General features: G+C 37.1%; 1 protein-coding gene across 1 annotated transcript in view; it reads left to right on the forward strand.

The window, feature by feature from the left end:
* The first annotated feature begins 11907 nt into the window (after positions 1-11907).
* Positions 11908-26196, forward strand: part of atosa (atos homolog A) — a 42342-nt gene continuing 28053 nt past the window's right edge. The window contains exon 1 of the mRNA XM_081372902.1: positions 11908-12758. Coding sequence (XP_081229028.1) covers positions 12647-12758 — 112 coding nt within the window. The 5' untranslated portion in view covers positions 11908-12646. The remainder of the gene's footprint in view (positions 12759-26196) is intronic.

Here is a 26196-nt window from a genome sequence, read left to right on the forward strand (position 1 = left end):
AAATGCATGTATTAGCTGTTTGAACTGAAAGCAACTTTATATTGTTTTGTCTCAAGCTGCACACCTGAAATGTTTTTTTATTTATTTTTTTCTAAGGCACGTTTATAAAATCTTAAATGCCCTAATTGAACTAAAGCCTAATCCTGGCTTAACCTAAGCCCTGTCAGTGAAAACGGGCCCTATAGTATCTGAATTGAACAGTCCAAAGCTGCAGTCCATAACTTTTTTTGTGTTGAAAATGTACAAAAATTATATAATAAGCGAGTACATCATGAATCTATTTTCCAAACCATGTTTTTGTCTTATCCTGAATCATTATGGTACACCAATAATAAGTGTTTATATTCAGACTCATAGACATAAACAGAGAAAAGTAGCTCCGGCTACAATGTTCTTCCGCAATACGCATGCAGTTCTATTTACAGTTTTTCTCGATTGTTTACACACATTTTCTGAAAGCATGCCTCATATTCTCAGAACTCTACACACAAATAAAAAAACACACACACAATGGGCAAAACCCCTTAATTCTCCTGCAAAATTAAACTTTACATTCAAAACAATGGTATTTTGTTTTCAAATGACACACACAAACCATCATGAATAGACATTTATAAGAACCAGTTGAACACTGATGTGCTCAGTGTAAAACACTATGATGAATGGAAAACACTTCTTCTCCATTTATCATAATGACTTAGGCATTTTTTGTTCAGTGTTACACTTACTACAGACAGTACATACATAAGTGTGTTGTAAAATATTTGAGAATATTGTTTTTATACTCAGAACACACAAATACACGGTAACAAATATATCTTTTTTCCCCACAAAAACAATGTACACAGTGTACATCCCAACCAACATAAAGCTGCACATACAGTGGTCTACATACAAAACACCTGAAGAATTGACTGTATACAGTTACAGTAAAAAAAAAAAAAAATCCAATGTTGGCATCCATTGCACCATTGAGGAGCTCACCTGTTGCTCTTTTATGCTAAAGCTCTAATCGCTAATTGTAAAACTGTGTGACAGGTGTTTGCCCATGTGATGAGTCAGAGTGCCTATTTGAATGGCAGTGTGTTCCTTGTGAAAACAAGAGATTTTCTGCATGAAAATTGTGCCAAAAGCAGAGAATTGTGTGTAGTGTTTTGAAAAAAGTGTGTTTTAGACCTGCAATTTGAGTGTAAAGCAGGAATTGTGCTTGTAGTTTAGCAGAATTGGTTCAGGGGGTTGGTGAATGAGTTACATGTTGTGGTCATTGTGTCTCAAGTACCAGTATTTGTGTGTAAACAATTGAGAAAAACTGTATTAAAGGGTTAGTTCAACCCAAAATGAAAATGATGTCATACTCACCCTCATGTTGGTCCAAACCTATAAGACCTTCGTTCATCTTCGCAACACAAATTAAGATATTTTTGATGAAATCCAAGAGCTATGAAAGTCCACTTTCAAGGAAAGGTGGTAAAGACATAATTAAAATAGTCCATGTGATTCCAATATTGCACTTAAATGTCTACAAGCACTCTCAGTTAAGCTCAAGTGCTCAAAAGGGCATAACAAGTAAACCAATATCCTTCAAAAAGGTTGCTTCAATATGATGGATAAATAAAATAACGTTAAGTAAAATGAAACAGTCAAAATTAAATAGTCACAGCCTACTTGAACCACAGCCATGTATCCCTATGCACTCATATTTGCGCAAAGTAGCCCTTTTGACAAGTTTGGGTGAGTAAGGGCAAAAAACACAAGATAGTACCTTTAATGCCCAGATGACAATGTCGCTTCTTTTGTAGCAGAAATAAACTACCACAGAAAACGTTAGGAGCCATGCAAAATGTAATGAGTTACAGTATACATCGCAAATGTACTGGAGTAAAAAATACATAGGCTATACTCATTTTAAAAAGTCGAGTAGAGAGTAAAAGTCGCTAATATCTATGATACTCTCATTACATTAGCCAAAAAGACACTTAGGTAGAGTAACTAATTACATTTACTCAAATACTTTACACCACTATAAAAAAAGTCAATTCAAAAAAAAAAAAAAACAGGTTTAACAGAGCTCCAAACAAAAAAGTAAATCAAGGGATTACATTATATATATATTTTTTTTTTATTTTTTTGTGCCACAAAAGATTAAACGTGTTTTAATTGTGTCCTAAGTTGTCACGTCTGCCCTCCTTTTAGCATCAGCGTTTTCATCCATCTTGTGAATGTCCTGGGATAAGATTCACTAACTGAATTGCTTTTCCAACTTGAGAACAACATACAGTCACAAAGAATTGTTCTTTACACAGAATCTGAGTTAGTGGCACTGACCTTAATTATGTCAACATCACTTGGCCAGTAAGTACTGTATAGTTGGGCTTCTTCCTAATGCATCCTATAAACGTCTCTGTATGTATTTTTATTTTATTTTTTACATTGAAGCAATATATTTTATTAGGTATAGCCAGGTATATATAGCATCTGTTGAAGGCGTAAAATAAAATATTTGTCCAATCATAGCATTTGGTCCGAATCCAATCGTACGATGTCCTACCTGCTGGTCAATGTATGTATTTTATAGACTTGGACCTGAAAACAGCATTCTTTACTTCACGACTTAAGTGGAGTTTTATGGCTTTTGGGTAGATGTTAATACAAAACTCAAAAATTTGTTAAGCTGGGTTTATTTGCTGCAACATTCACATAATAAATAATATTTGCAACTAACTTATGTTATTTGATCCATTAAGACTAAACTAACACCATTTCATAAGGTTTTGTATAAGGTTTTATATTCTCTGAAACAATTACATGGATTTTCTGCATTATATAGAAAACTGTAAAGTGGCATGTGATATATTTATTCAGCCTCTCTAAGCTGTAATTCTATATAAAGACCACGAGATGGCACAACACACCTGTTAATATTGAACCTGTGTCCCTTGTGTCAAACAAAGAGACTTCAATCACAAATCTGACTTTACTTGGATGAGCAGGTTGGATCTGGTTGTACTTGGTCTTTTTCGTGTTTGTAGTCCTATGCAGTTATTTGTGAATATAAATCAAAAGTCACATTATGTTAAATATCATAATTTGATTGGTGGGCTCTTACTAAGGTAATATTTTTTTATCTCTGGAGAGCGTGTTAAAGCGAGTGTGTGAATCAAAAGCCTACAGTATATCAGATTTATGCTTGATATCTGTCAGTGAAAAAAATGAAGGTCAGTTTAATCCTCTGAGTATTCATTTATTCTTTTATGCATGAAATCTCTGTTCCATCAATCACCCATGACCTGTGTGCTATTATCTAATAACAGGAAAAGAAAGTCGAGAGATTTTAATGAGGCCTGAACCCTTGGGACAGATTAAATTTAATAGATTACACATGGTAACATTCAGCTGACATTCACTTGTATCAAAATGCACTTGTACTATCTTCCTTACTAAATACTAGTAGTGTGGAAAGAATTAGGTGACCAAATTGTTGAAAAATTAACATCCAAGAATTTGCTGTATTCATGGACATAATCTGATGACGTTCACCATGATTTGATTCCAAAGAGAGTCTTGTGTTAGAAGCAAGAAAATCTGAAAACACATTTGCTTGTTGTATCTTTTGTATAAAATTAGATTTTGAATCCCAGATTCTCAAAGTGATCTCTGACTTTTAGACCCCACTTATATGCTGTATATTAATATAATTTATATAACATTAAATGTATACAATTATGTTATATTTATATTATAATCTCATTTTATTATAATTCTAAAAATGTTCCTTCAGGTTGCACATATGCAGTGAATGTATCTTTTGCAGTGAAATCTTTAATGATTTGTATTAAAGGTTAAAACATTAGAATAACTTTGATATTGTTGGTAATATCAATATTTAATTTATTAAATATTAAAATAATATTAATATTTAAGATGATAATTTACTGGACTGAAGAAACTTAGGTTTATGTGATTGTCACGCCAAGTAAGACAGCGGATTCAATCGTGAGTGAAAAAAAGAGGGACGCAGATGGGCAACCCGATCCTTCGTGCAAGGTGAAGGAGCTACCAGAAGTCCAACTCGAACCCACGGGCTCTGTTCCAGGTGTGGTGACACCTCTGGACAAATCCGTGGGTGGAGGGGACCGCAACTTCGGATTCCAGACTTGGAAAAATAGGTGGCTGGTAACCTAAGCTACACTCAAACGGAGAGAGGCCCAGGGATGACACTGGTAACGAGTTATTTCGCGTACTCAACCATTGAAAGTCGCTGACTCCAGGAGGAAGGATTCTTAGATACCAAACATCGCAACACTCTCTCCAAGTCTTGGTTGGCTTCGCCATTGCTTTGAGGATGATAACCCGAAGACAGACTCCCAGTAACCTACAAAACTCTTGCCAAAATTTGGACACAAATTGGGGCCCCCTGTTGGAAATCACGTCCATCGGGAGGCCATGTAAGCGAAAGACGTGATCAACGACAGTCACTGCTGTCTCCTTGGCAGAGGGTAATTTGGGCAAGGGAATCAAAATGACCGTCTTGCCTTGGGAGGGCAGGAGGGCGGTGATAAAATCTAGCGCTATATGGGACTAGGGTCTCGAAGGGACAGACAGTGGTTGGAGTAACCCATCTGGGGTTCGACTGGAAGTCTTACCAGTGGCACAAACAGAGCAAGCCAAAACAAAACTCTGAATGTCACGAGCAATCAACGGCCACCAGAATCGTTGCTTAACCAAAAAAAGGTACGGTTTACTCATGGATGACAAGCTACATTGGAACAATGACCCCACCGAATAATGTCGGACCGTAGTTTCTCTGGCACAAACAATCGACTCGGAGGGCAACCAAGCGGAGGCGTTACCCCTTTTAAGGCCGTGTTGACCCTCGACTCGATCTCCCATGTGAGTGTGGAGACAATGAGACAAAAAATACGAGACAAGGCATCGGGTTTGATGTTTTTGGAACCCGGATGGTACAAAAGAACAAAATCAAAACAACCGAAAAAAAGTGCCCATCGATCTGATATGGCAGATCTGATATATTCAAAGTTCTTGTGATTGGTCCAAACGATAAAAGTTACCCCCGACCCTTCTAACCAATGACAACCTCTGAAGCACTCGTCTGACGTGCTGAACATGTTCCTGGAAAGAAGTTGAAAATAACAATATTTTATCCAGGTAGACATATATGAACTGATCAACCATATCTCTCAGTACGTCATTGACGAGTGCCTGAAAAACCATAGGGGAGTTGGACAGACCGAAAGGCATGACCAAATATTCAATATGGCACCTGGGGGTATTGAAAGCGGTTTTCCACTCATCCCCCTCCCTTATGCGAACCAAATGATAAGCATTATGTAAATCCCATTTTTGTGAAGACCGATGCTCCCTGCAACCGCTCGAAGGCTGAAGACATCAACGGCAAAGGATAAGTATTCTTTACCGTGATGTTGTTCAGCCCTCGGTAATCAATACGCGGTCGCAGAGAACCATCGTTCTTCCCCACAAAAAAAAAAACCCTGCCCCTGCTGGAGAAGAGGAAGAACGGATGAGCCCGGCTGCTAGAGAATCAGACATGTATTTCTCCATGGCCTCCCTCTCTGGAGCAGAAAGTGAGTATAATTTGCCCTTAGGCAGAGACATACCTGGCAGTAGATCTATAACACAGTCATAGGGACGATGCAGAGGAAGAGAAGCAGCCCGGGACTTACTGAGCACTTCCTTCAGGTCGAGGTACTCTGCAGGCACGTTTGACAAATTTCACAGACTCCTCCTGCAAAACAGAACCAGACACAGACGAACAAGCAGACACTAGACAAGATGCATAACATTGAGTGCTCCAAGCCTAAACAATTGTGGCCCCAGTCAACCCTGGGACTGTGCTGTTCCTCATCCCTGACTGTGGACTATGGGAAGCAGAGGAGAGTCCAAGAGAAGAAACGAGAGCTCCTCAATATGGTTCCCCGATGTGATGAGTGTTAAAGGGCCGGTGGTGAGAGATATTGTGGGAAGTTCTTGACCATTAAGTCCATTAACAGAAATCTTGTTCGTGAGTGATGTGATGGGAGTCTGGAGTTTACGAGCTAAGGTCAAGTCCATAAAATTACCTTTGGCTCCCGAGTCCAGTAAAGCTTGGCAGTGGTGAGACAAGGTTGCCCATAGCAGTCTTACCAGGAGGAGAGTTGAAGATGAGGTATTTTCCGTGGAGATCCCGCCCGACAATAGCCTCATACTTACTACCGGGCCCGATCTTTTACTGGACAGGTATTCAGGAAGTGACCAGCTCTTCCACAGTAGAGGCACAGTCCCTTGGATCTCCGTCTTTCTCTCTCCTCCCGGGAAAGCCGAGCTCTACCAACCTGCATGGGTTCATGATCGAAGACGGGGCTGACCGTATCACTGCCGCTGGCTTGAGGACTTTTGAAACTCCCGGGGACCAAGGTTATACGTGTTCGCTGCTCCAGGCGATGTAGATGAGAGTCTACCCGTAGAGTCAACTCAATCAGTCCATCTAAGCTCTTGGGAAGATTTAAGCTCCAACCCATGCAGGAACATGTCCCACTGCACTTCCTCTTTCCAGTGGCAGTCTGCAGCAAGAGTACGAAACTCAATAGAGTAGTCGGAGACAGGTCTGTTACCTTGACGAAGATCCGCGAGTTGCCGGGCTGCCTCTTGTCCCACAACCGGTCAAACACTCTTCATCTCCTCAGAAAGTGCCTGGAACGAGGAACAGCACTGATGTTGGTTCTCCCACACCGCCGTTCCCCACAGAGCCACACACCCCGATAACAGCGTCAGCACAAAAGCCACCTTAGACTGTTCAGTATTGAATGTTTGTGGCTGGAGATAAAAAAAACTGAGCATTTGGTAAAAAATGCTGTGCAAAAATTAGGCTCACCCGAACATGCCTCCGGGGTGGGCAAACGTGGCTCTGGTTTACAGCTGGGTGCTGGAAGAGTGGGGGGAACAGACGGCGGGGGTGGCACAGTGGGACCCGCTAGTTGTTGAAGCTGCTGGGTGAGCTCAGACACCTGCGCTACCAAGGCTTGCACTACGCGACCAGTAACACCCATGTTCTCCTCCTGTTGATCCATACGAGCGATGCTTCCGGAAAGGAACTCACTCAAATTAGGTGTACTCACTGAATCCATGATATTCAGATCGTTCTGTCACACCAAGTAAGACAGCGGATTCAATCACGAGTGAAAAAAGGAAGTTTATTGAAAACAAGGTGATGGAGTAGAAATGAATGGTCAGATGAAGCATGTGCCAGGGAACAGTCTCTCTTGGCAGTGCAGGGACGCAGATGGGCAACCGATCCTCCATGGAAGGTGAAGGAGCGACCAGAAGTCCAACTCGAACCAGTCGATCAGACCGGTCCAATAAATCCAGCGTGAAAACTCAGGGAACTCGGAGACAGGCAGGAAACAAGACACAAACACTGGGAAACACCCACAACGACCTGACAAACACAAGACGAAAGACCATGAGTATAAATAGGCACTACTGATCAGATGCAGCTGGCTCCAATGATCAGATAAGTGGTGATCAGCGGCCACACGCACACACAAAAACACAGAGCGAGAAAGAATCAGTGAATTCATGAATCGTGACAGTGATTATCCATACATCAGTTTTTTTTTTTTTTTTTTTTTAGAAAAATCATGTTAAAATTTATCAAATCTGATGTAACTCAGTCATTGTATTACATTGCATTGTTTACTTGCCCCCAACAATTTAGACTAAAAACCTTTGATCATTAACTGAGCCTTTGTTTATCATCTCACCTGTGACAACTGATATGAATATGCATTTTATGTAGGCAGTCTGTAATACTGTTATAAAAATCTCTTTGATACACTACAAGTTATTAGAATCTTACTGTTTGACCATATAAATAACAACATTTTCACCAATTTGCATTTTTTAAACAAAAATCTAAGTATAGGCTAATTGGCTTACTTACTTAATCTTTTGATTGATAAGGTGTATTTAAGAATTCTATATATAGTTGGCTTGTAATTGTGTTCTCTTTTGATAGAGGAGCCTATTAAATACTTTCCTTCACACACACTGGCTTCTTTGAGGTATTACTCCAGCATATGTTTTACATAGGCTACTATCTGATAATACTTAAATGTTCAAGTGTATAGTAGTAATCACCTTTGGGGTGGAATAGCTTCCCTTAGAAAACAAGAAGGGAAAATAAACACTTCAAGTTAATTATAGTAAGGATATGTACAAATTTTCATATAGCCTATTAATCACTTTTTTTATTGTCAATGTGTAATTAGCTTGTAGCCAAACTTAAAAACGAGAACTTTAAAAGCCTGTAGACTGATTTTTATGTGAATGACTCGGGACGTTTTTGCCGGGGAAAAATCTAAATAATGTGACGTTTACGCACGCTCCCCACATGAAACACAAATAAATAAAATAAAATGTGAATATATATATATATATATATATATATATATATATATATATATATATATATATATATATATATATATATATATATATATATATATATATATATATTCTTAAATACACCTCATCAATCAAAAGATTAAGTAAAAGTAAGCCAATTAGCCTATTAGATTATTGTTTAAAGGCAATAACAAAGCAAAAAATGAGGCATTAAGTGTAACATTCAACATATACATAAAAATATTTAAAGAAAGAGAAGAGAAACAGTATATCGCAGCCACGGTATTTCTAACTTCTTTTGACTTCTAAGTAAAGAATTAAAAAATAGCTTAGCCTGAGTTTATCAGGTAATGTATCAAGTATTGAATGCCTGCTGGCTGCAGTTCACTTAACGGCCACCAGTGTCGTTAATAACTGTTTCTAAATTCTACATTTTGCCCCTTTAAAGTTCAAGTATATTTTCCAAATATACTTTATGTAGTAAGTATAGCCTACTAATATCAATACACTAGTCAATAGTGAGTAAAGGCAGAGTAAATTGGCCCACTTTTCAGTTTATAAAAGTATATAAAGTTTATAAAGGTATACCCCTTTCATGCATAGTGGTCACTACAGTGGACAGCTATTAAAAAAGCATTTTCTTGAATTTGCACGGGTTTTTATGGCAAAGTTGCACATCAACCTCTTCCATTGTGCATCATCCTATAAGTTGCAACCAACTGGCAAGCCGTTGTGTTTCGATTTTTTCCCCCTTCAAACCAAGATTGCCAAGGGTCAGTCAGACATGCCAAGTTGCTCCAGAATATCCACCCATTCCTTCTATCCTAGAAGATTCTTGTAGGTAAAAAAAATATTGCAGCATCAAGCAATATCTAATGAGTCATATCACAGTAAAATTTTCCAAGTTTTGATTTTAGATTGAGAGAAAACTCTGATTAATCACGTCCACTGTAGTGGACGTCATGCATCAATGGCTATATTTCAGCTACAATTCATAATTATAATGTGAATATTGTTTTTAAAACTTAAAAACTTAATCTGCAGTGACTTTTTTTACTGTAAATAAATGTATTTGTATTATTAGAATGTAATTTTCATTGACATCGAAAAAAGTCATGTGATTACATAATGCATGTTACTTGTAATGCGTTTCCTTGCTCATAACATCAAAAAGTAATCTGATTACATAATGCATGTTACTTGTAATGCATTTCTTTACTCATTACATCAAAAAGTAATCTGATTAGGTAATGCACATTACTTGTAGTTAATTACTTGTTAGATCAAAAAGTAATCTGATTACGTAATGCATGTTACTTGTAATGGGTTTCCTTACTCATAACATCAAAAAGTAATCTGATTACATAATGCATGTTACTTGTAATGCATTTCTTTACTCATTACATCAAAAAGTAATCTGATTAGGTAATGCACATTACTTGTAGTTAATTACTTGTTAGATCAAAAAGTAATCGGATTACGTAATGCATGTTACCTGTAATGCGTTTCCTTACTCATAACATCAAAAAGTAATCTGATTACATAATGCATGTTACTTGTAATGCATTTCTTTACTCATTACATCAAAAAGTAATCTGATTAGGTAATGCACATTACTTGTAGTTAATTACTTGTTAGATCAAAAAGTAATCTGATTACGTAATGCATGTTACTTGTAATGCGTTTCCTTACTCATAACATCAAAAAGTAATCTGATTACGTAATGCATGTTACCTGTAATGCGTTTCCTTACTCATAACATCAAAAAGTAATCTGATTACATAATGCATGTTACTTGTAATGCATTTCTTTACTCATTACATCAAAAAGTAATCTGATTAGGTAATGCACATTACTTGTAGTTAATTACTTGTTAGATCAAAAAGTAATCTGATTACGTAATGCATGTTACTTGTAATGCGTTTCCTTACTCATAACATCAAAAAGTAATCTGATTACGTAATGCATGTTACCTGTAATGCGTTTCCTTACTCATAACATCAAAAAGTAATCTGATTACATAATGCATGTTACTTGTAATGCATTTCTTTACTCATTACATCAAAAAGTAATCTGATTAGGTAATGCACATTACTTGTAGTTAATTACTTGTTAGATCAAAAAGTAATCTGATTACGTAATGCATGTTACTTGTAATGCGTTTCCTTACTCATAACATCAAAAAGTAATCTGATTACGTAATGCATGTTACTTGTAATGCGTTTCCTTACTCATAACATCAAAAAGTAATCTGATTACATAATGCATGTTACTTGTAATGCATTTCTTTACTCATTACATCAAAAAGTAATCTGATTAGGTAATGCACATTACTTGTAGTTAATTACTTGTTAGATCAAAAAGTAATCTGATTAGGTAATGCATGTTACAATACATTACTCGTAACATTAAAACAAAACTGATTACGTAATGCATGTTACTTGTAACACATTACTTTACTTGTAACATCAAAAAAAGTAATCTGAATGCGTTATGCATGTACTTGTAATGCGTTACCCCCAACACTGATCATTTCAGATGAGATTGAAAAAAAGTATAGTTAGGTTTTCTCAGAGGAGGGCTATGATAGAAATGTGCATGTCCATCTTGAACATAATCAGAATTATCAGCTAATAAGGGTAAATCTCCATACTCTGGTTCACTGGAGGGAGCATCTGAGTGGTTTCCACAGTTGTACCTTGACAGGCTGTAGAAAATTCTGATGGAATCACGTCCTCATGTTCTGATATCAAAGATACGCGATGTGCAACTTGTATTAAGTTGTATGAAGCCTTTGTAATATTTCGCATTTATATTTTTTTGTATATATGTTATAGTTTTCACATGATTTGATATAATTGTATTGATTAGTTTGTTAAATTCACATACTTTATCTGTTTGATTATTGTCTTATATTTAATACAGTATATCTTCAGTTTAAACCATAACCGCATGCTGTCCACTCAAGTGGACATCTGAAGATCTCTTTGAAAAATTTGCAAAAAAAATAAAAAATCAGATCTTGTTTTTCATGCCCTAAGAGCAATAAAAACACATAGGAAAAAAATCCTGACTGAGGTTATCATAATTCATGCATGAAAGGGATACTTTTAAGTGTTCTTACATTTAATCATTTAGCAGACACTTTTTTCAGTTTATAAAAAGCTTCGCTTTTTGAAGCTTCACAGTTTCATGTGTGTAATGTTAGCGTTCTGGAGGGACAGAAAGCTCTCAGAGTTCATCAGAAAGATCTTCCTTTGTGTTCCTAAAATGAGCGAAAGACTTACGTATTTGGAATGACATAAGGGTGAGTAATTAATGAAATAATTATTTTGGGGTGAACTATCCTGTCCCTTTAAATTAAATGGGTTACGTTGCCGCGGCAACGAGTTCAAGCCTGTGCCGCGGGGCGGAAGTGACGTAAAGTCTGGGGGCGGGACGAGCTGTTGTTGGGACACATGACTTAGAGGCTGTCCTCCTGCATTTGTTTTGACAAGCAGAGAGAGAGAGAGGAGAGAGAGCGAGAGCGAGGGGGGAGAGAGAACATGAGCTTTGTCTCTGCTGATCATTTAATCTCCGAGATATCGTTTAGACAGCTCGAAAACTTCTATTTGGAGGTTCGTCATCGCTGGGTTTTAGCAGGCGCTTTAAATAGATAGTTGGTTGAACTAGTTGTCTCACTTAAGCAAGTCCTTCCAGTATTGTTCTGTGTTTATGGGGAGGGTTTATGATCAAGTGGTCGAGAAGGGGGTTTAGAGCTATGAGCCACTTCTTGTTGGCTGAAGTCATCACCGCAACGTAACGCTTCTCCAGCCTGGAGGAGGAGGAGATGATGTTGGTGGTTCCTTAGTAGTGTCTCATCTACCTGTCCTGGGTCTGATCAAGCTGTCCGTAGGGTTGGTGATGAAGATCCAGGGGATCCCGATGCGTCTCAAATGGCTTTAATTTGAGCAGATCAGTGGCACAGGAGAGTGTTGGTAGTGGAGCTCGTTTGGCATCGGCAATGAGGCGACTGGTAGCGGATATTTGGGATATTTAGCTAGCTAGATAGATAGAGACGAGAGATGATATTTGCATGCTTATTTAAGTCGAACGCTGGTGTTTTGGTGAACTAGTTCATCAGACCACTGGACTCTAACATACAGTGGTGTATAGATCTACGTTTGATCTTACAGCTCAGATCATTGATATCCGAATGGCTGTGTGCCAGATCGATAGCTAACCGATGTCTAAAGGACGAGTTTTAAAGTCTAAAGAAAGATCTGAAGACGGAAGACGGACCGCAGGCATTCTGGAGGGGATCACGGTATCTGTGACCAACATGAAACCTGACAGAGGTAAAATTGAAAAAAGAAAGAAACGAAAATGCGTGATTACATGAGTGTTTGAATGTCATCTGTCTTTGGGTCGTGACGTCACGGCGCTGCAGTGTGTTTGTTTCATTGTTTCATGCATGTGCTTTGATAATGTTCCGATGGTACATTGTAACATTCTGTCGTTTTGTCGCTGCTCATGCTATATCTGTCGCTTTCTGAAGGGAACAAAGCGTCCTATATCAGCTGTGTGTGATGTATGTTGTGTTTGTGTTTTTTTTTCCTCCCTCCGCTGAGATACACACTACCCTTCACAATCTTCAGATTTGTCCACTCTGTTATATTAGAGCGTGGTCTATATTCACTACAGTTATTGTAACACAATTGACCATGTTTTATTTTGGGGGGCAAAGATTTCTTTTTGTTGGATATGTGTTTGTTTGGTTGTGTACAGGTTGGTTTTGTTGAGTATGGGTATGTCTTTGTTGGGTATGGGTTTGTTTTGGTCAGGTAGTTTTTTCTCTCTCCAGATTTATCTTTTGTTGGGCAGGCCTACATATGTTTTGGTTGGCTATTTACGATCTGTTTTATCTGAATATGGGCTTGCTTTAGTTTGTTGCTGGGGTTTAGGTTTGTTTTCTGCTGGGTATGAGTTTAAAACATATACATTATAAAAGCAGAATGAATAAGTCAGATTAATAACAGCTGGAAAAGTGACTATTACACTAGTGACCAGGCATTCAAGCCTAGATTTGCATGACATTACCTGTCCTCCCTCCCCCATGCATTTGTCAATGCTTTGTCCCTCTTCTTTCAGAGGAAAAAAATAAGAAATGTACTGTATACTGCACTCAAAGGGTTCATTAAGCAGTTATGTTTTTGAAATGTAACAGCACTTTGTTTGATAGCTACTATATCTAGATGATGGACCATTTAACTGCTGTACTCTTGGTTCTAAGCTTCCATGTTTAGACAGGCTGAAGTCATGTTTGGGTGTAATTTGGCCCCTGTGACTGTGGTTTACCCCTACTGCCTCAGCCAAAGCTGCCAATTTACAAAAGCCAACAAACAGGCCTGACTAGCCAGATATATTTTTGTTGGAACACAATTTTGTTACAGAAAAAATATACTTAAAAATGGAATGAGCTGGCTGCATTCCATTGGTGTCATTTCCCTCTATTGGATTTCTCTTTGTGGATTAGAGACCTCTTGGTCTGTTTGGCTCTTCGAGTGAGAGTTGATTACCGTCGAAAGACTGTTTTGGAGTAGATGTGACATCCCTTCTGTGCTATTGTTATTTGGAACATACTGTTCCACTGATGAAAATAGCAGGTTGTTCATTTCCACCAGCACTCTCTCTTGCTTTCTTTCCTTTTACACTAGATCTTAAAAACAATGCACCCAACTCTTTCCACATTTTTCGGAATATCTCATTAAAGAGCTCCCTTTGTTTTAGAGAAGGGATTATGTGGTTCTTTCTTGTTTCTGGCACTAGGGTGACGCTCGCAATAAACTCAGACATGTAACAGGATCATGTGGCTTCCTTTGGACTCTATCGCGGCTGAAAATCAATTCGTCTGGAGCTGACACCAATAAACATATCTTGTTTGGCATGTAAACAAACACGTTTTCTTTTTCTTTTCTTATCTTTGCTCAGCATTATCGGTCCACCAGCACTGGTTGCTGGTTGATCAGAGTGGATTGTTAAAGGTATAGCTGACCCAAAAAATTCTGTTATCACTTGCTCACAATCATTTCTTTTTTGAAACACTGAGGTTTTGACCATTGTTCATTCTACTACTATGAAAGTGAATTTACTCTTAGTAATAGATGACATAATTTTTAAGAGATAACACTGGTTCTTGACTGGGATTAAAAATCTATTCCATCTCATATGAGAGTTTAAAGGGATAGTTTACCCAAAAATTTATTTCTCACCCTCAAGCCATCCTAGGTGTATATGACTTTCTTTCAGCCAAACACAATCGGAGTTATATTAAAAAAAAATATCCTGGCATCCTTCATAAAAGTAATCCATACGACTCCATGGGGGTTGATAAAGGCCTTCTGCAGCGAAGCGATGCATTTTTATAAGAAAAATATCCATAGCAAGTCTAGTTCTAGAGGAAGAGTGACCTCTGACCCGACATATGACGGAGAGTAGACAACAAACTGGCTGGGCAACAAACTCAAGATCCTCCAACATTTATCTCTTAAAATTCTTGTTTTCCACTTCTAATTCATGACCGGTGTTGTTTTGCTCTATCCTCTGCGCTTCCGCGTTCAACAATTTGTCATGCGTCGGCTCAGAGGTCACTCTTCCGACGTAACTAGACTCGTGTACAAGTTTTTAATATAGCCTAACTCCGATTGCGTTTCGATGGAGGAAGAAAGTCACATACAGCTAGGGTGGGTATTAAATTATGGGATTTAGCACACAGTACACCCATTAAAAATGATTCAGTTGAGCATTTAGATTTCTAATTGTTTGTGTGATATAAAACAGTCTTGGTCCATGATGTCATGAGGTGGAAAGCTACTAGTAGATCAAGGAACCTTTGAGTTGTGATGGCCATGTGGAAACATGTTCCGTGGAGAAATGATATCATGTTTTTGTCAGAGTTCTGGAATAACCAGTTGGAGCAGGCCTACTGCAGTCAGCTGGGAGAGTTTGGAGTGTCTCGCCTTGAAGTCGAACAGCTGTTGGTTATGACACAGTTTCCCTTGAGCTGGGTGGTGCGAGGATGTGTGTATACACACCCCTTGCTGTGGGAATTTAGGTGTGTTAATGGGTGCTAGTTTGCTCATTGATTGCTTCTTTGTTTTGCTTTACCAGGGATTAGATTGTCACCATAGAAGAGCCCATCACTTAACATGTTTTAAATCCTTCGTAAGAGAATCAGACATTGTTAGAAAAGCTTTTAGGCAGTTTCCAGGTTTTGCTGGAAAGGATATACAACAAATTTAAATCTAGAAAACATGTCCAGGGGCCTCAATTATAAAACGCACATACAGATTTGATCCTAGATTCCATGGATTTCATCCTGCGTTATTGAGGAACAAATTGGGATTTAAAAAGGCAAAAACTGACGTGAAAATGTTCTTTTGCCTATTGAAGAGCATGCATGCAAACATTATGCGCTCATATACCAGTAAAAAAAAAAAAAAAAAAAATCCATTGTTGTTTATTAAAATGTTACGATAAATAGACAAACACGTATGCATTAATATTATTATATGCACAAATTAGCGACTGCTTTGTGATAATTGTCACTGAAATTAATAATTAAATTATAAAATTGTACATATGGATGTTTTTATAAGTGATGACATTTTTATAAATGTTAAAAATGTTGCTGATATTAGTTATAACAACTTAAGTTAGATATTTAAGTTCTCAACAAATTTTAACTATAAGCTTAAAACTAAACTTAAAAATGTAAGTCAAGCACAAACACTTTTAAGTTGAAACAACACATTATTTATATTCTAATGTTGAATCTTAAGATGAGATAACTAATTGTAGCAATATTTTTTTATTCCAACCAATAAAAATAATAATAAAAAATATTATATTGTGAATCAATTGTGACATTTATTTATTTATTTTTACTTTTGCACCACTATAGCTGTATAGCTATCACACCAATGGTGTGAGCTTGGGGCAGGACTACAATTAGATTAGGCTAATTACTGTAATGCAATAGTAATAAAACGTAAATTATCATAAATTAAAGGCTGTACAACAAATGCTTCTGTGATGTATAAATATTGTACAATTTAAATGTAACCTTTTTTTCACACTGCAGTAAATTAGGCTTTTCCTTTTTTGGGAAAATATAAATGCTTATATCTTTTTTTTATTTTATATTTTGGGTGAAATTTTACTCGAACATGACCTTAACAGGTTTAATGAGATTCACCCAAGTGAGGCTTATGTCTACTGTTCTCCACAGTCTCTGTCTGTGGAGTGTGGAAACAGTCAGCAGACTTACGTAACCTCTCTCTCACATGACCGCTTGATCTTTCAGCTGGGGGGCAGGCAAGTGTGATGACATCAGTTCCTGTGTGGCTGTGATCTTTAGTGACGACCACCGTGGCTTGGTTCAGCATGATGAAGGGCAGGTTCAGGAAAGGCGAAACTGTTTCTAGACCAGCACTCTCACCCAAATAGCTGCACACACAGAAGACCCAGCGTGAAGAGAGGGGGCCATCTGGACCTGTAGCTCTTCTCTCTGTCGGTGTAAACAATCACTGTAGGCGTTTCTATTATTGGAATATGTACAAGCTGTATACGTAAACACAACCCGACCACACCTGAGCACCTCGACTGTGCTAATAACTCAGCTGGTAGGACCTGTATGGACAGAAGAGCTATGCAAACAAAATGACTGGCATCTCATTTGCATTTACAGTGTCATCTTGTTTGCATTTTTGTGTTCCATCATCAAGTACATCGATTTTGCCCTTTTTGTGAACATGAACAGTGCAGATACGATCATAAACGCATAATCTTTTAGATCCAAGAATTAACATGTTTTTTCATTCATGTCTACATTCATACAGTGTACAAAATGAAGAAGCAGAAAACCAAAATCTGCCATCTGCATTTCTCTTATGAGTTGCCAAACAGGAAAGTGAGTGAAATAAACAGCACCAAAGTGATTGATTCTAACGATTGACTTTCTGTCAGACATGCTGGGTCACTTTTGTGTGTTTGCTGCAGTTTCGAGTGCAGTCCTATTATGATACCATGATACATCGCAGTATGAATCATAACACGTGTCATGATTATCATACTGTAAGGTAGTTGGCAAGAACCAGCTCTAATCTTTGTCATTCACCTTTTTTAAAAATGCATGAAATGAGTATTGGCCAGTGATGGATAATTGAGCTTGCTCATTTCTTCTATTTTTACTTTTAGATTACATTTGCCATTAATGCTCACTTAAAGTTAAGCTTTAAAAGCACCAATAATTTAACATCTAGGAATGTGTGAGACTAGTCACCTAGTCGACTAAATGATACTGCTGCTGCTAGTCAACATTGGAAATGGAAGTCTTTTTTATTTTTGTTTGGACATTTATGGTTTCCTTAATAGTTTTTACAAAAGCTACATTCAAATTATTGTCATGTTAATGTTAGGTACATTTTAGAAATAATACATTATTTTGAAAAGTGTATATCTGGAGTGGAAAACAAAAACATCAAATTTTTGCCCCAGACCTTATTTGCGTTTCTTGCAACAGGACAATTCTTGTTTTTTTTGGTACTCTGGGTTCGGGCCGAATACCGAGCCCGGAGCCCTCTCCTCAGACAACACGCCAAATATGCATACCATTTATTCTATCTGACTTATTTGTAAGTGTGAACTCGTGAAGTGGGCTATTTCAAATGGATAGACTAAACAAGCTGCTTTTTGACTGTCTTCTAAAATACTTAAAATGATTTAAGTTTCTAGTATTTTAATTTATTTAGACAGAATAGTATGTTACTATCAGCCCTTTATTTGTTATCTGACATGAATATAATTATCACCTTATCGGTATTAGCAAAATTGTAACACATTTTTTTCTCCTTAAAGACCCAATGAAATGTTTTTACGAGCACAGTTTTCTTTCTTTACTGTGGTTTTGTATTTTGAATTAAAAAGGAAGTTGGGCTGGGACATATTCAATGGCTCGTCTTTTTTACAGTGTTCGCTTACATTACAGTCATGAACTATGTTTTGTTGTTTGCTTGCTATTTCTATTTAAAGGCAAGGATGTATTGAAGGAGATTCTTATTCTAGAGAGCATTTGATTAAAAAAAAAAAACAAAACCTACAAACAGGATTATCAATATTGTCAAAAGAAAAAGACTGCACAGGTATGCATACGTCTTAACTTTTAGGAGTACACAAGCATATAGATGATGTTAAAGCTAGGCCTAATTGACATGGACTAAACGTTTTTATCTGAAAAACATGGCAAAACCCCTCATGTTCTGAACATGTCATCTGCATTGAAATAAAGCAGTACTTTGAAAAGCTGTGATTTGAATCAGTTTAATGTTCATTTTTCAGCTCAGTGAGCGTTTTTTGGAAAGACATCTATGGTTTACGATGAGATTTTCCACCGTCTGCTGCGCCTCTGTTGCTCTCATTTAAAATAAGCTAGCATGAAGCAGCCAGGGGGAGCGTATTAGAAAAAAAAGTGTGAGGTTGTCTCTGAAGCATCCTGAAAATCATCTGTGATGATGAGCTTCTGTGAATTTAAAACATTGCTTTAGATCTGCTGGATTAGATAACATTTATGACTTACTACTATTAATGATATCACCAAGCACAAAGCCACTATGGATAACTAAAGTAGGGACAGAGCTTTCTCATGAGCTGGGAATTCTGGGACACATGCAAAAGTGCAATTACATGTTATCTTTGCACAACAGCAAGGATAAGTGTACGAGAAGTCAAGTTGCCTAATAACCTGTAACATAATTTTTTCACACTCTATTTCTTGTGACCCATATCAGAATACATTAAACAAGTGCTGTTACAATTCATTTGCTCTTACTATACAGCAGCAGTCTATTGCTTTGTGGTAGCATTAATATATGATTTCAAAATCAATAAGCTTTTATCTCAGAGAAAGACTTGGATCTTTTATGAGAAATCATGTAGTAGAGCATTTTGATGTAATTGTATTAGTATTCAATTATTGGATGCTATTTTTTTTTGTTTACTGTAGAAATCTAAATTCCTCTTCAGAATTTACTAACAAAAAAGTACCATGGTATCTCCATAATGTTTGGACATTGTATCATCATATTAGCATGGATTTTTGTCAGACGGCAATCTCTAACCCTATAGGCCGAAGGCAATAATCTGCATCTTATGTAAATAGGCAGGTCATCATTTTTCTAGGTGTTTTGATGTCTGAAAGTCAACGTATGTTTTCATATTAAAAAGAACTGTAAGAGTTTGTTTTATATGACCCATTTTAATAAGTCTGTCTGACTCTGCTACAGGTGGTTTTCACAGCAGTGCCATAGAAAACCCATTCTGAGTTCTCCAAAAACCTTTAAAGGCATTTTTTTTTATAAATACCTTTTGTTATACTGGTTGAAACTCTCTTCACATCCTGATAGCAATCAATAATAAAAGTTGTATAAATGATATTAAAGCATTTTCACTGGTATAAAGTATATTTTCTCTGGCGCACAGACACCGAGTTCTTTTACAGTTCCTCCTGAATCAAAACAACGAGTTTACGCCATGGCAACCCGTGACGTTATACCCGAAGCTGTTCAGACATTTTTGCTTTTCTATATCAATTTGCAGAAATCAGTTGGTACAAGTAAGAGCTCTGTAAGTTGTTTACTTTAATCATTATTGTAATTTGTTGTGCTTTGAGACATGAGGTAATTTAACACCGTCTCTCGTGACGCTTTGCAGAATCTAACATACCCTGGCTGTGTATTTTATGCGACAGAATCGAACATCCAAAACAATGGTGTGTGCTGGGCTAAATGCACTTGTTGTATGCGCGTAAATATGATGGAACTTGTGAAGAGCTTATAAAATGTGTAAAGTAGGCTAGTCTAAACACTGCCAGGAATTGCACACAAATGAAGATCTCCTGCAAAGGGACAACGTTTCCGATGCCTGTACCAAACTGTAATTGGCAAAGTAGCTCCTATGTAAAGAAGAACATACATGTATTGCAAAAAATAGCGATTTCTTTTTTATTACAAGGAAATTATTGTAGCCTACTATATTTTAGTTCGATAATATTTTTTATTTAATATTTTGTAATTTATTTAATATATTTTAAATCAAAGCCATACATATAAACAATATGTGTTCAAAATTTGAGGTTGATATCTCAAATAAATAGCTTTCAGTAAGAATTTGTTTGTGCGCACCAAACATTTCCAGTAGATAATTCGTCTTCTATTCATTTCCAACGCGGTCATTTTTGACCGCAAACAATACAAGTGTGACTATTTTTTTTTCAGGACCATTTAACCCTTTTGAATCATGTCCATGATTTTTTTTTTTTTTTTTGTGTGTGTGTGTGTGTGTGTGTGTGTGTGTGTGTGTGTGTGTGTGTGTGTGTGTGTGTGTGTGTGTGTGTGTGTGTGTGTGTGTGTGTGTGTGTGTGTGTGTGTGTGTGTGTGTGTGTGTGTGTGTGTGTGTGTGTGTGTGTGTGTGTGTGTGTGTGAGTGTGTGTGTGTGTGTGTGTGTGTGTGTGTGAGTGAGTGTGTGTGTTGTTCACGCAGCAAAACATAAAGTTTTTCGGTAAAAGATGACCTAACAGCACCAGAGGGTTAATTGAACCAAACCTGCCAACTATAAACATAGGCTACTTTAGGTGAACAGAAAACAACCTTTCTTTCTTAGTGTGAAGAACATTTGAATAATCCAAAGAATTTTTTTTTTCACTAATAAAGAACCTTTTGTTCAATGGAAATGTTCCATTGATGTTAAATGTCCTTCATAGAACCATCAATGCCAATGCTTGTTTGGGCCCCACTCTCCCTATATTTTGTCTATTGCGGGCCTTTTCCACTAAAGCTTAAAACAGAAATTGACCAATCTTTTATTTTTCTGCCCTGAGTTTCAGTGAAGGCTTAAACCTCTTAACCTGTCCCATCACTGGACACAAGTTGTGACCTTTCATTATCACTGTTTCGCAGAAGAAGCCTTTTGCTTGATGATGTCTTTGGTGTATTTCCTCTGTTTTTCTCTCATACTGTGCGGACCTGAGTGTATATCTGTCCCCTCTGCCTCAAATGATCATCCTCTGATAGTCAGTACTGCTAAACACCGTAAAAGCAGATCTGCACGGCTCTGTTCACAGTCACAGTGTTTATATTTTCCTCTGTTGCTACTGACAACAGGGATCAGTTGCACCGGTGGCCTGGTTTGTCTGCATCTCAAATACTCAGCTGAAATCAGCTGATCAAGGGCTGTGGAAGATATACACACACACACTCCCTTGTGACAATGGGCCACTTTAATCATGCCAAGCTATGGCAGGACATTTCAACACGAAGCATAACTGAGGACTGGTGTCTTAGTTGATAGTTTTGAATGTACTTTCTGTTTTTGGCAAGTACAAGATGGTTGTCTGACCCAGTGCTTTGTGGCTTTAATATTAGATAGGTTGTTAATTATTTGCTGCACTGTTCTAGTTAACCTGAAGTCCTACAGTACCCAGCTTTGTATAAAGTCAACGTGGAATTAGAATTGACCGTATTTCATTTCTTAATAAATGTTCCTGGTCTTGTGAATGATTAATGTGTGCCTGTTTTTCCAAAGAATATATAATGAATATATAATATTTCATCAAAATGTTCCGCCTCTAAACCTACTTTTTAGCTGATGTCACCTAGGCCAAGCGAGCTATTGGTTAATGTTGTGTGTAATGTAATTAATACTTATCAGTAACATTAACTGCTGTCAATCTTAAAAGTGGCGTTTCCATTCTAATTATGCTTTTAAACGAATGTTTGACTCGGGTAGATTAACAAAAATAGCCTAGGTTGCAATTTGGCGAGAGTTACCCTTTAAAACAATGCAATGGAGGCTACGACAATATAGCAAATAGAAATAGATTTTAAAACTACGACCATTGGGATAGTTTGAAATGCATTAAAAGCTTCCTCAAAAGTGGAAACTTTCCATGATCCAATCAGTTCCCACTGAATACAATGATTTTTTTTTTCACATTGAACATCCTGTTTTTATCAAATGATCTTAATAAAACAGGTCCAACGCTGTTTCATGTTGACTTTTAAGCCAAGACCTTTCCACTGTGTGACACTATAGCTGCAGGAGCATGTGTCTGGGGGACAGGTGTGTGTGTGTGTGCGATCTGCTGTAAAGCTCAATGTAAGCAGACAGGTGGCTGATGGGTCCTGCAGATTGTTTGAGGGTTGAGTATTGAACGATATATTGAAATATCACAAATATATCGCAAAGGCTTGCGATAACTACATGATTTTAATACTCCGAAAGATTACAAAAAGTTTTCCAAGTTGTAGGTCGACACAGACATCAGAGAGTAGACAGAATCAATATTTAATTCATATAGTGAAGACTAAGCAGTGTTTTATTTTTACATTTGATTATTCAATTTCGGTTGTTAAATAAACCTAATGTAGGACTATTTGAAATGTATATGATGATTCTATAATTAGTAGATAGTTTTTAGTTAAGTAATCCAGCACTTAGTACATAGTAAAGTAATAGTAAAAATAATAGAACTAGCCTATAACATGTATTTTAAGCTTCAAAATGTTCATAAAGAAATCGTAAGTAAGTAAATCCATATGTGAATGAAGTGGTTTAAAAAGTCTTCTGAAGAGGCATGATCACTTTATATGATAGATTTAATTTAGGCTTTATTCACATATGAACAATAACACTGATGAACACACACATATATTTATAGGGCTCATCAAATATGGTAAACATGCTCAAATTGCTTAACACGTGAAAACCAAACCAGTTTTCGCGTGCCACGCAATAATGGTTAAGCTTCTATTTACCATATTTGATGTGCGTTGATCAGTGTTTGCATGTGAAATAAAGACTAATTTAAAGCTGTTCATCATATAAAGCAATTATTTCTCTTCAAAAGACCTGGATTGAAGAGCTCGATTCATTTCGATTAACTCTACAATGTATTTATGAAGTTTTGAATGGGCTGCAATGGACGATAGGAATCTCTCAGGTTTCATTAAATATATCTTCATTTGTGTTTTGAAAATGAACGAAAGCCTTACGGTTTTGGAATGACATAAGTTTTTCCCTTTGACTCACGCAGCCCCTAGCAAACACCTAGGCCACCACCACAAGTTTCAAAATCTAGTGTTGTCTTGGGTTTAGGTTACTTAAGCCCAACAACTCAACTGAAATCAACCATTTCATCATTCCCTGTGCATTTATCAGTCACACAATGATGTCTGTGTCATTCCCCCCAAAGCACTTCTCTTTGCCTCATACCCACAGCTTATGTGTGTTTTCTTTTGTCTGGGTTTTGTTGTTGCCAGAAAGTGTGTTGTCGGTTGATCCTGTTACATACCCAGCGCCTGAAAGACGTGATTCATTGTGGTTCTCACACAAGCCCTCAGACTGCGACACTTGTCTCCAGTGTCTCTTTCTCACCTCACGTTTTCACTCTAGTGCTCATTCTTTTTAACAAGACATGGTCACGCATCCACTCAAACTCTAAATGAATGAACAAGTTCTCATGAAGCCTTTATGCTACTACATTTGGCCTTACTGCCTCAAGGTTGCTCTCTGAACACAGATAAACGCAGTGTAATATATTAAAGTTAAAATGTAGTCAGATGGTGTTTTACATGTGTTACACATCACATGTTGCGGTCCAGGGTTGTTTTTCAGATTCCTGCCTTTGTGGAGACAGTTATAGCGCTGGCAAAAGGCCATTACATGTGCTTACATTTTTGTGTGTACATGTCCTTAAAGGGATAGTTCACCCAAAAAAAGAAATTGTCATCATTTACTTACATTTATGGCATGAAAATTTTCTTCTGTAGAACACAAAAAGAAATAGTTTGAGCAATGTTCGTAAGGTTCGTACTGTATTACAGTTTGGACTCAAACAAGTGATTCCCTAATTAAAAGCTTGAGATGTTGTATAATCTGACTCTAAAAATAATGGATGTAAAGCCAAATCGATGGCATCACTGCCATATTTAAAAAAAAAGAATATGCTAAGTTTTACATTTTGTCATATATAAAATAGATTTTTAAATGTTTGCACAATAAGGCACAATCTGTTCTATGTAAATTGACAGAGACAGGATGATAGAAGTAGAATCACTAGGATCACTAGTACAGCAGGTGGGAATTGTAGGATTGATTTCCGTAGAACTACACAAGGGCAAAGAGTCTTTTCTATAAATGGCTCCCAACTCTGAAACCAAATGAGTTTAAAGCAATAGCTAAAGTATTCTACATTGAAGGTAAAGTGGTGGTTTAAAATAAACCAAAACTGCATGCATATTTAAATGTAATTTGCTTTTGTTTTAATTAGATATTTATGCCAGGGTTGGGAGCATCCTTAAAATAGGTACAGGTCAGTTAGGATTGTATTTGTATGTGTATAAATTACATGCTGTATTAGCCTTATTCTATGATTAGTGGTAGTAGAAGTAGTTTTTATTTGTATTTTTTTATTATGATTTTTTTTTTTTAGAAAAGCCTTTCTAGGGACCCGAGACGCTTTAGACCCAAAAGTTTATTGGAGTACGTTTTACAAGAAAATACTATTTCAGTCTACTTCAAAAATTCCTGTTTATCTATTTGTGATATTTTCTGACTGCATTGTTTCAAAGTACACCTATTTTTTCAGTGTATGAGAGAGAGCAGAGTAAATATTTAGTTAAACATCTCTATTTTTGTGTTCATAGAAGAAAGAAAATCATGTGGGTTCTGTTTTGTGTAATGGCTGTTCTCTGATCCACAGAATTGTTCAATTATGTAAATGAATTTGTGCGGCCCTTTGGAAGCTTTTACGTAACATCCCTATCGACTGTTTTGAGCATGATTAAAAGCTCAGGTTAAATAGCTATGATAGAGAACAAATTGTTTTCAGCTCACTATAAGTAGGCAATAAATCTTAGTGTGTTTGTAGTCATGTGTTTTGATGTGTTTGTGTGCGTTTATGCAGCTTTTCCCATGGTTCGCTTTAGCCCACACTCAAAAGTTTAACATTTGTGCTCAAAGTATGCATTGACAAGCCGTTGGGTTTGCAGTCATCTACACAAAGCCTCTGCATCTTCCCAAAACAGAATGTGTGTTTGCTCTCTCACAAACAGACACTCTCTGGCCCACAGACAGGAAACTGTATTAATGGCTTGGCAGGAAGCCACCATCCAATCACAGCGCAGAGCTTGTTGCTATGTGAGTTTGCAGTCTGCCCCCACTGAACTCTTGAGAGGAAAGTTTGCTGAGGTAAATCTGAGTGGTAAAGTTTCTTCATGCGTGTGTTAAGGTAATTTTTAGTGTTTGTTTGCTAGAAAAATCAAGACTTAACTGCAGATTTCATAACAGAAAAGTGGGACAAGGCAGGAATTTTGTGGCAGACTGCAACCGTTCAATAGACCGAAACAGATGTAACGACAACATTTTACCTCCCATGAGAAATATGGCAAGTCAATAAACACCAGTCTTCTGATATTTGTGTAGGATCCGGTACACAGGGTAAATTGGTGAAAAGCAGGCATGAAGAGTGTGCAGAAGCCTGAATGGATAAAGTCTCTTTGTATTTACAACAGAGAACAAAGACGCCATGGCAGCCCATGGGAAAAACAGCCCTGACAAAATGTTTGAACAAATTCTAAAGCAGCATAATGCAAAGTGCAGTGAAAAAAATCCATCCAACGTGGTGGATGGACAAATGTTGATTATAAATGGATTTCATTAAATCTACAAGTCAAGTGTATC

Source organism: Scardinius erythrophthalmus (assembly GCF_964197995.2).
Source record: "Scardinius erythrophthalmus genome assembly, chromosome: 8".
Lineage (NCBI taxonomy): Eukaryota > Metazoa > Chordata > Actinopteri > Cypriniformes > Leuciscidae > Scardinius > Scardinius erythrophthalmus.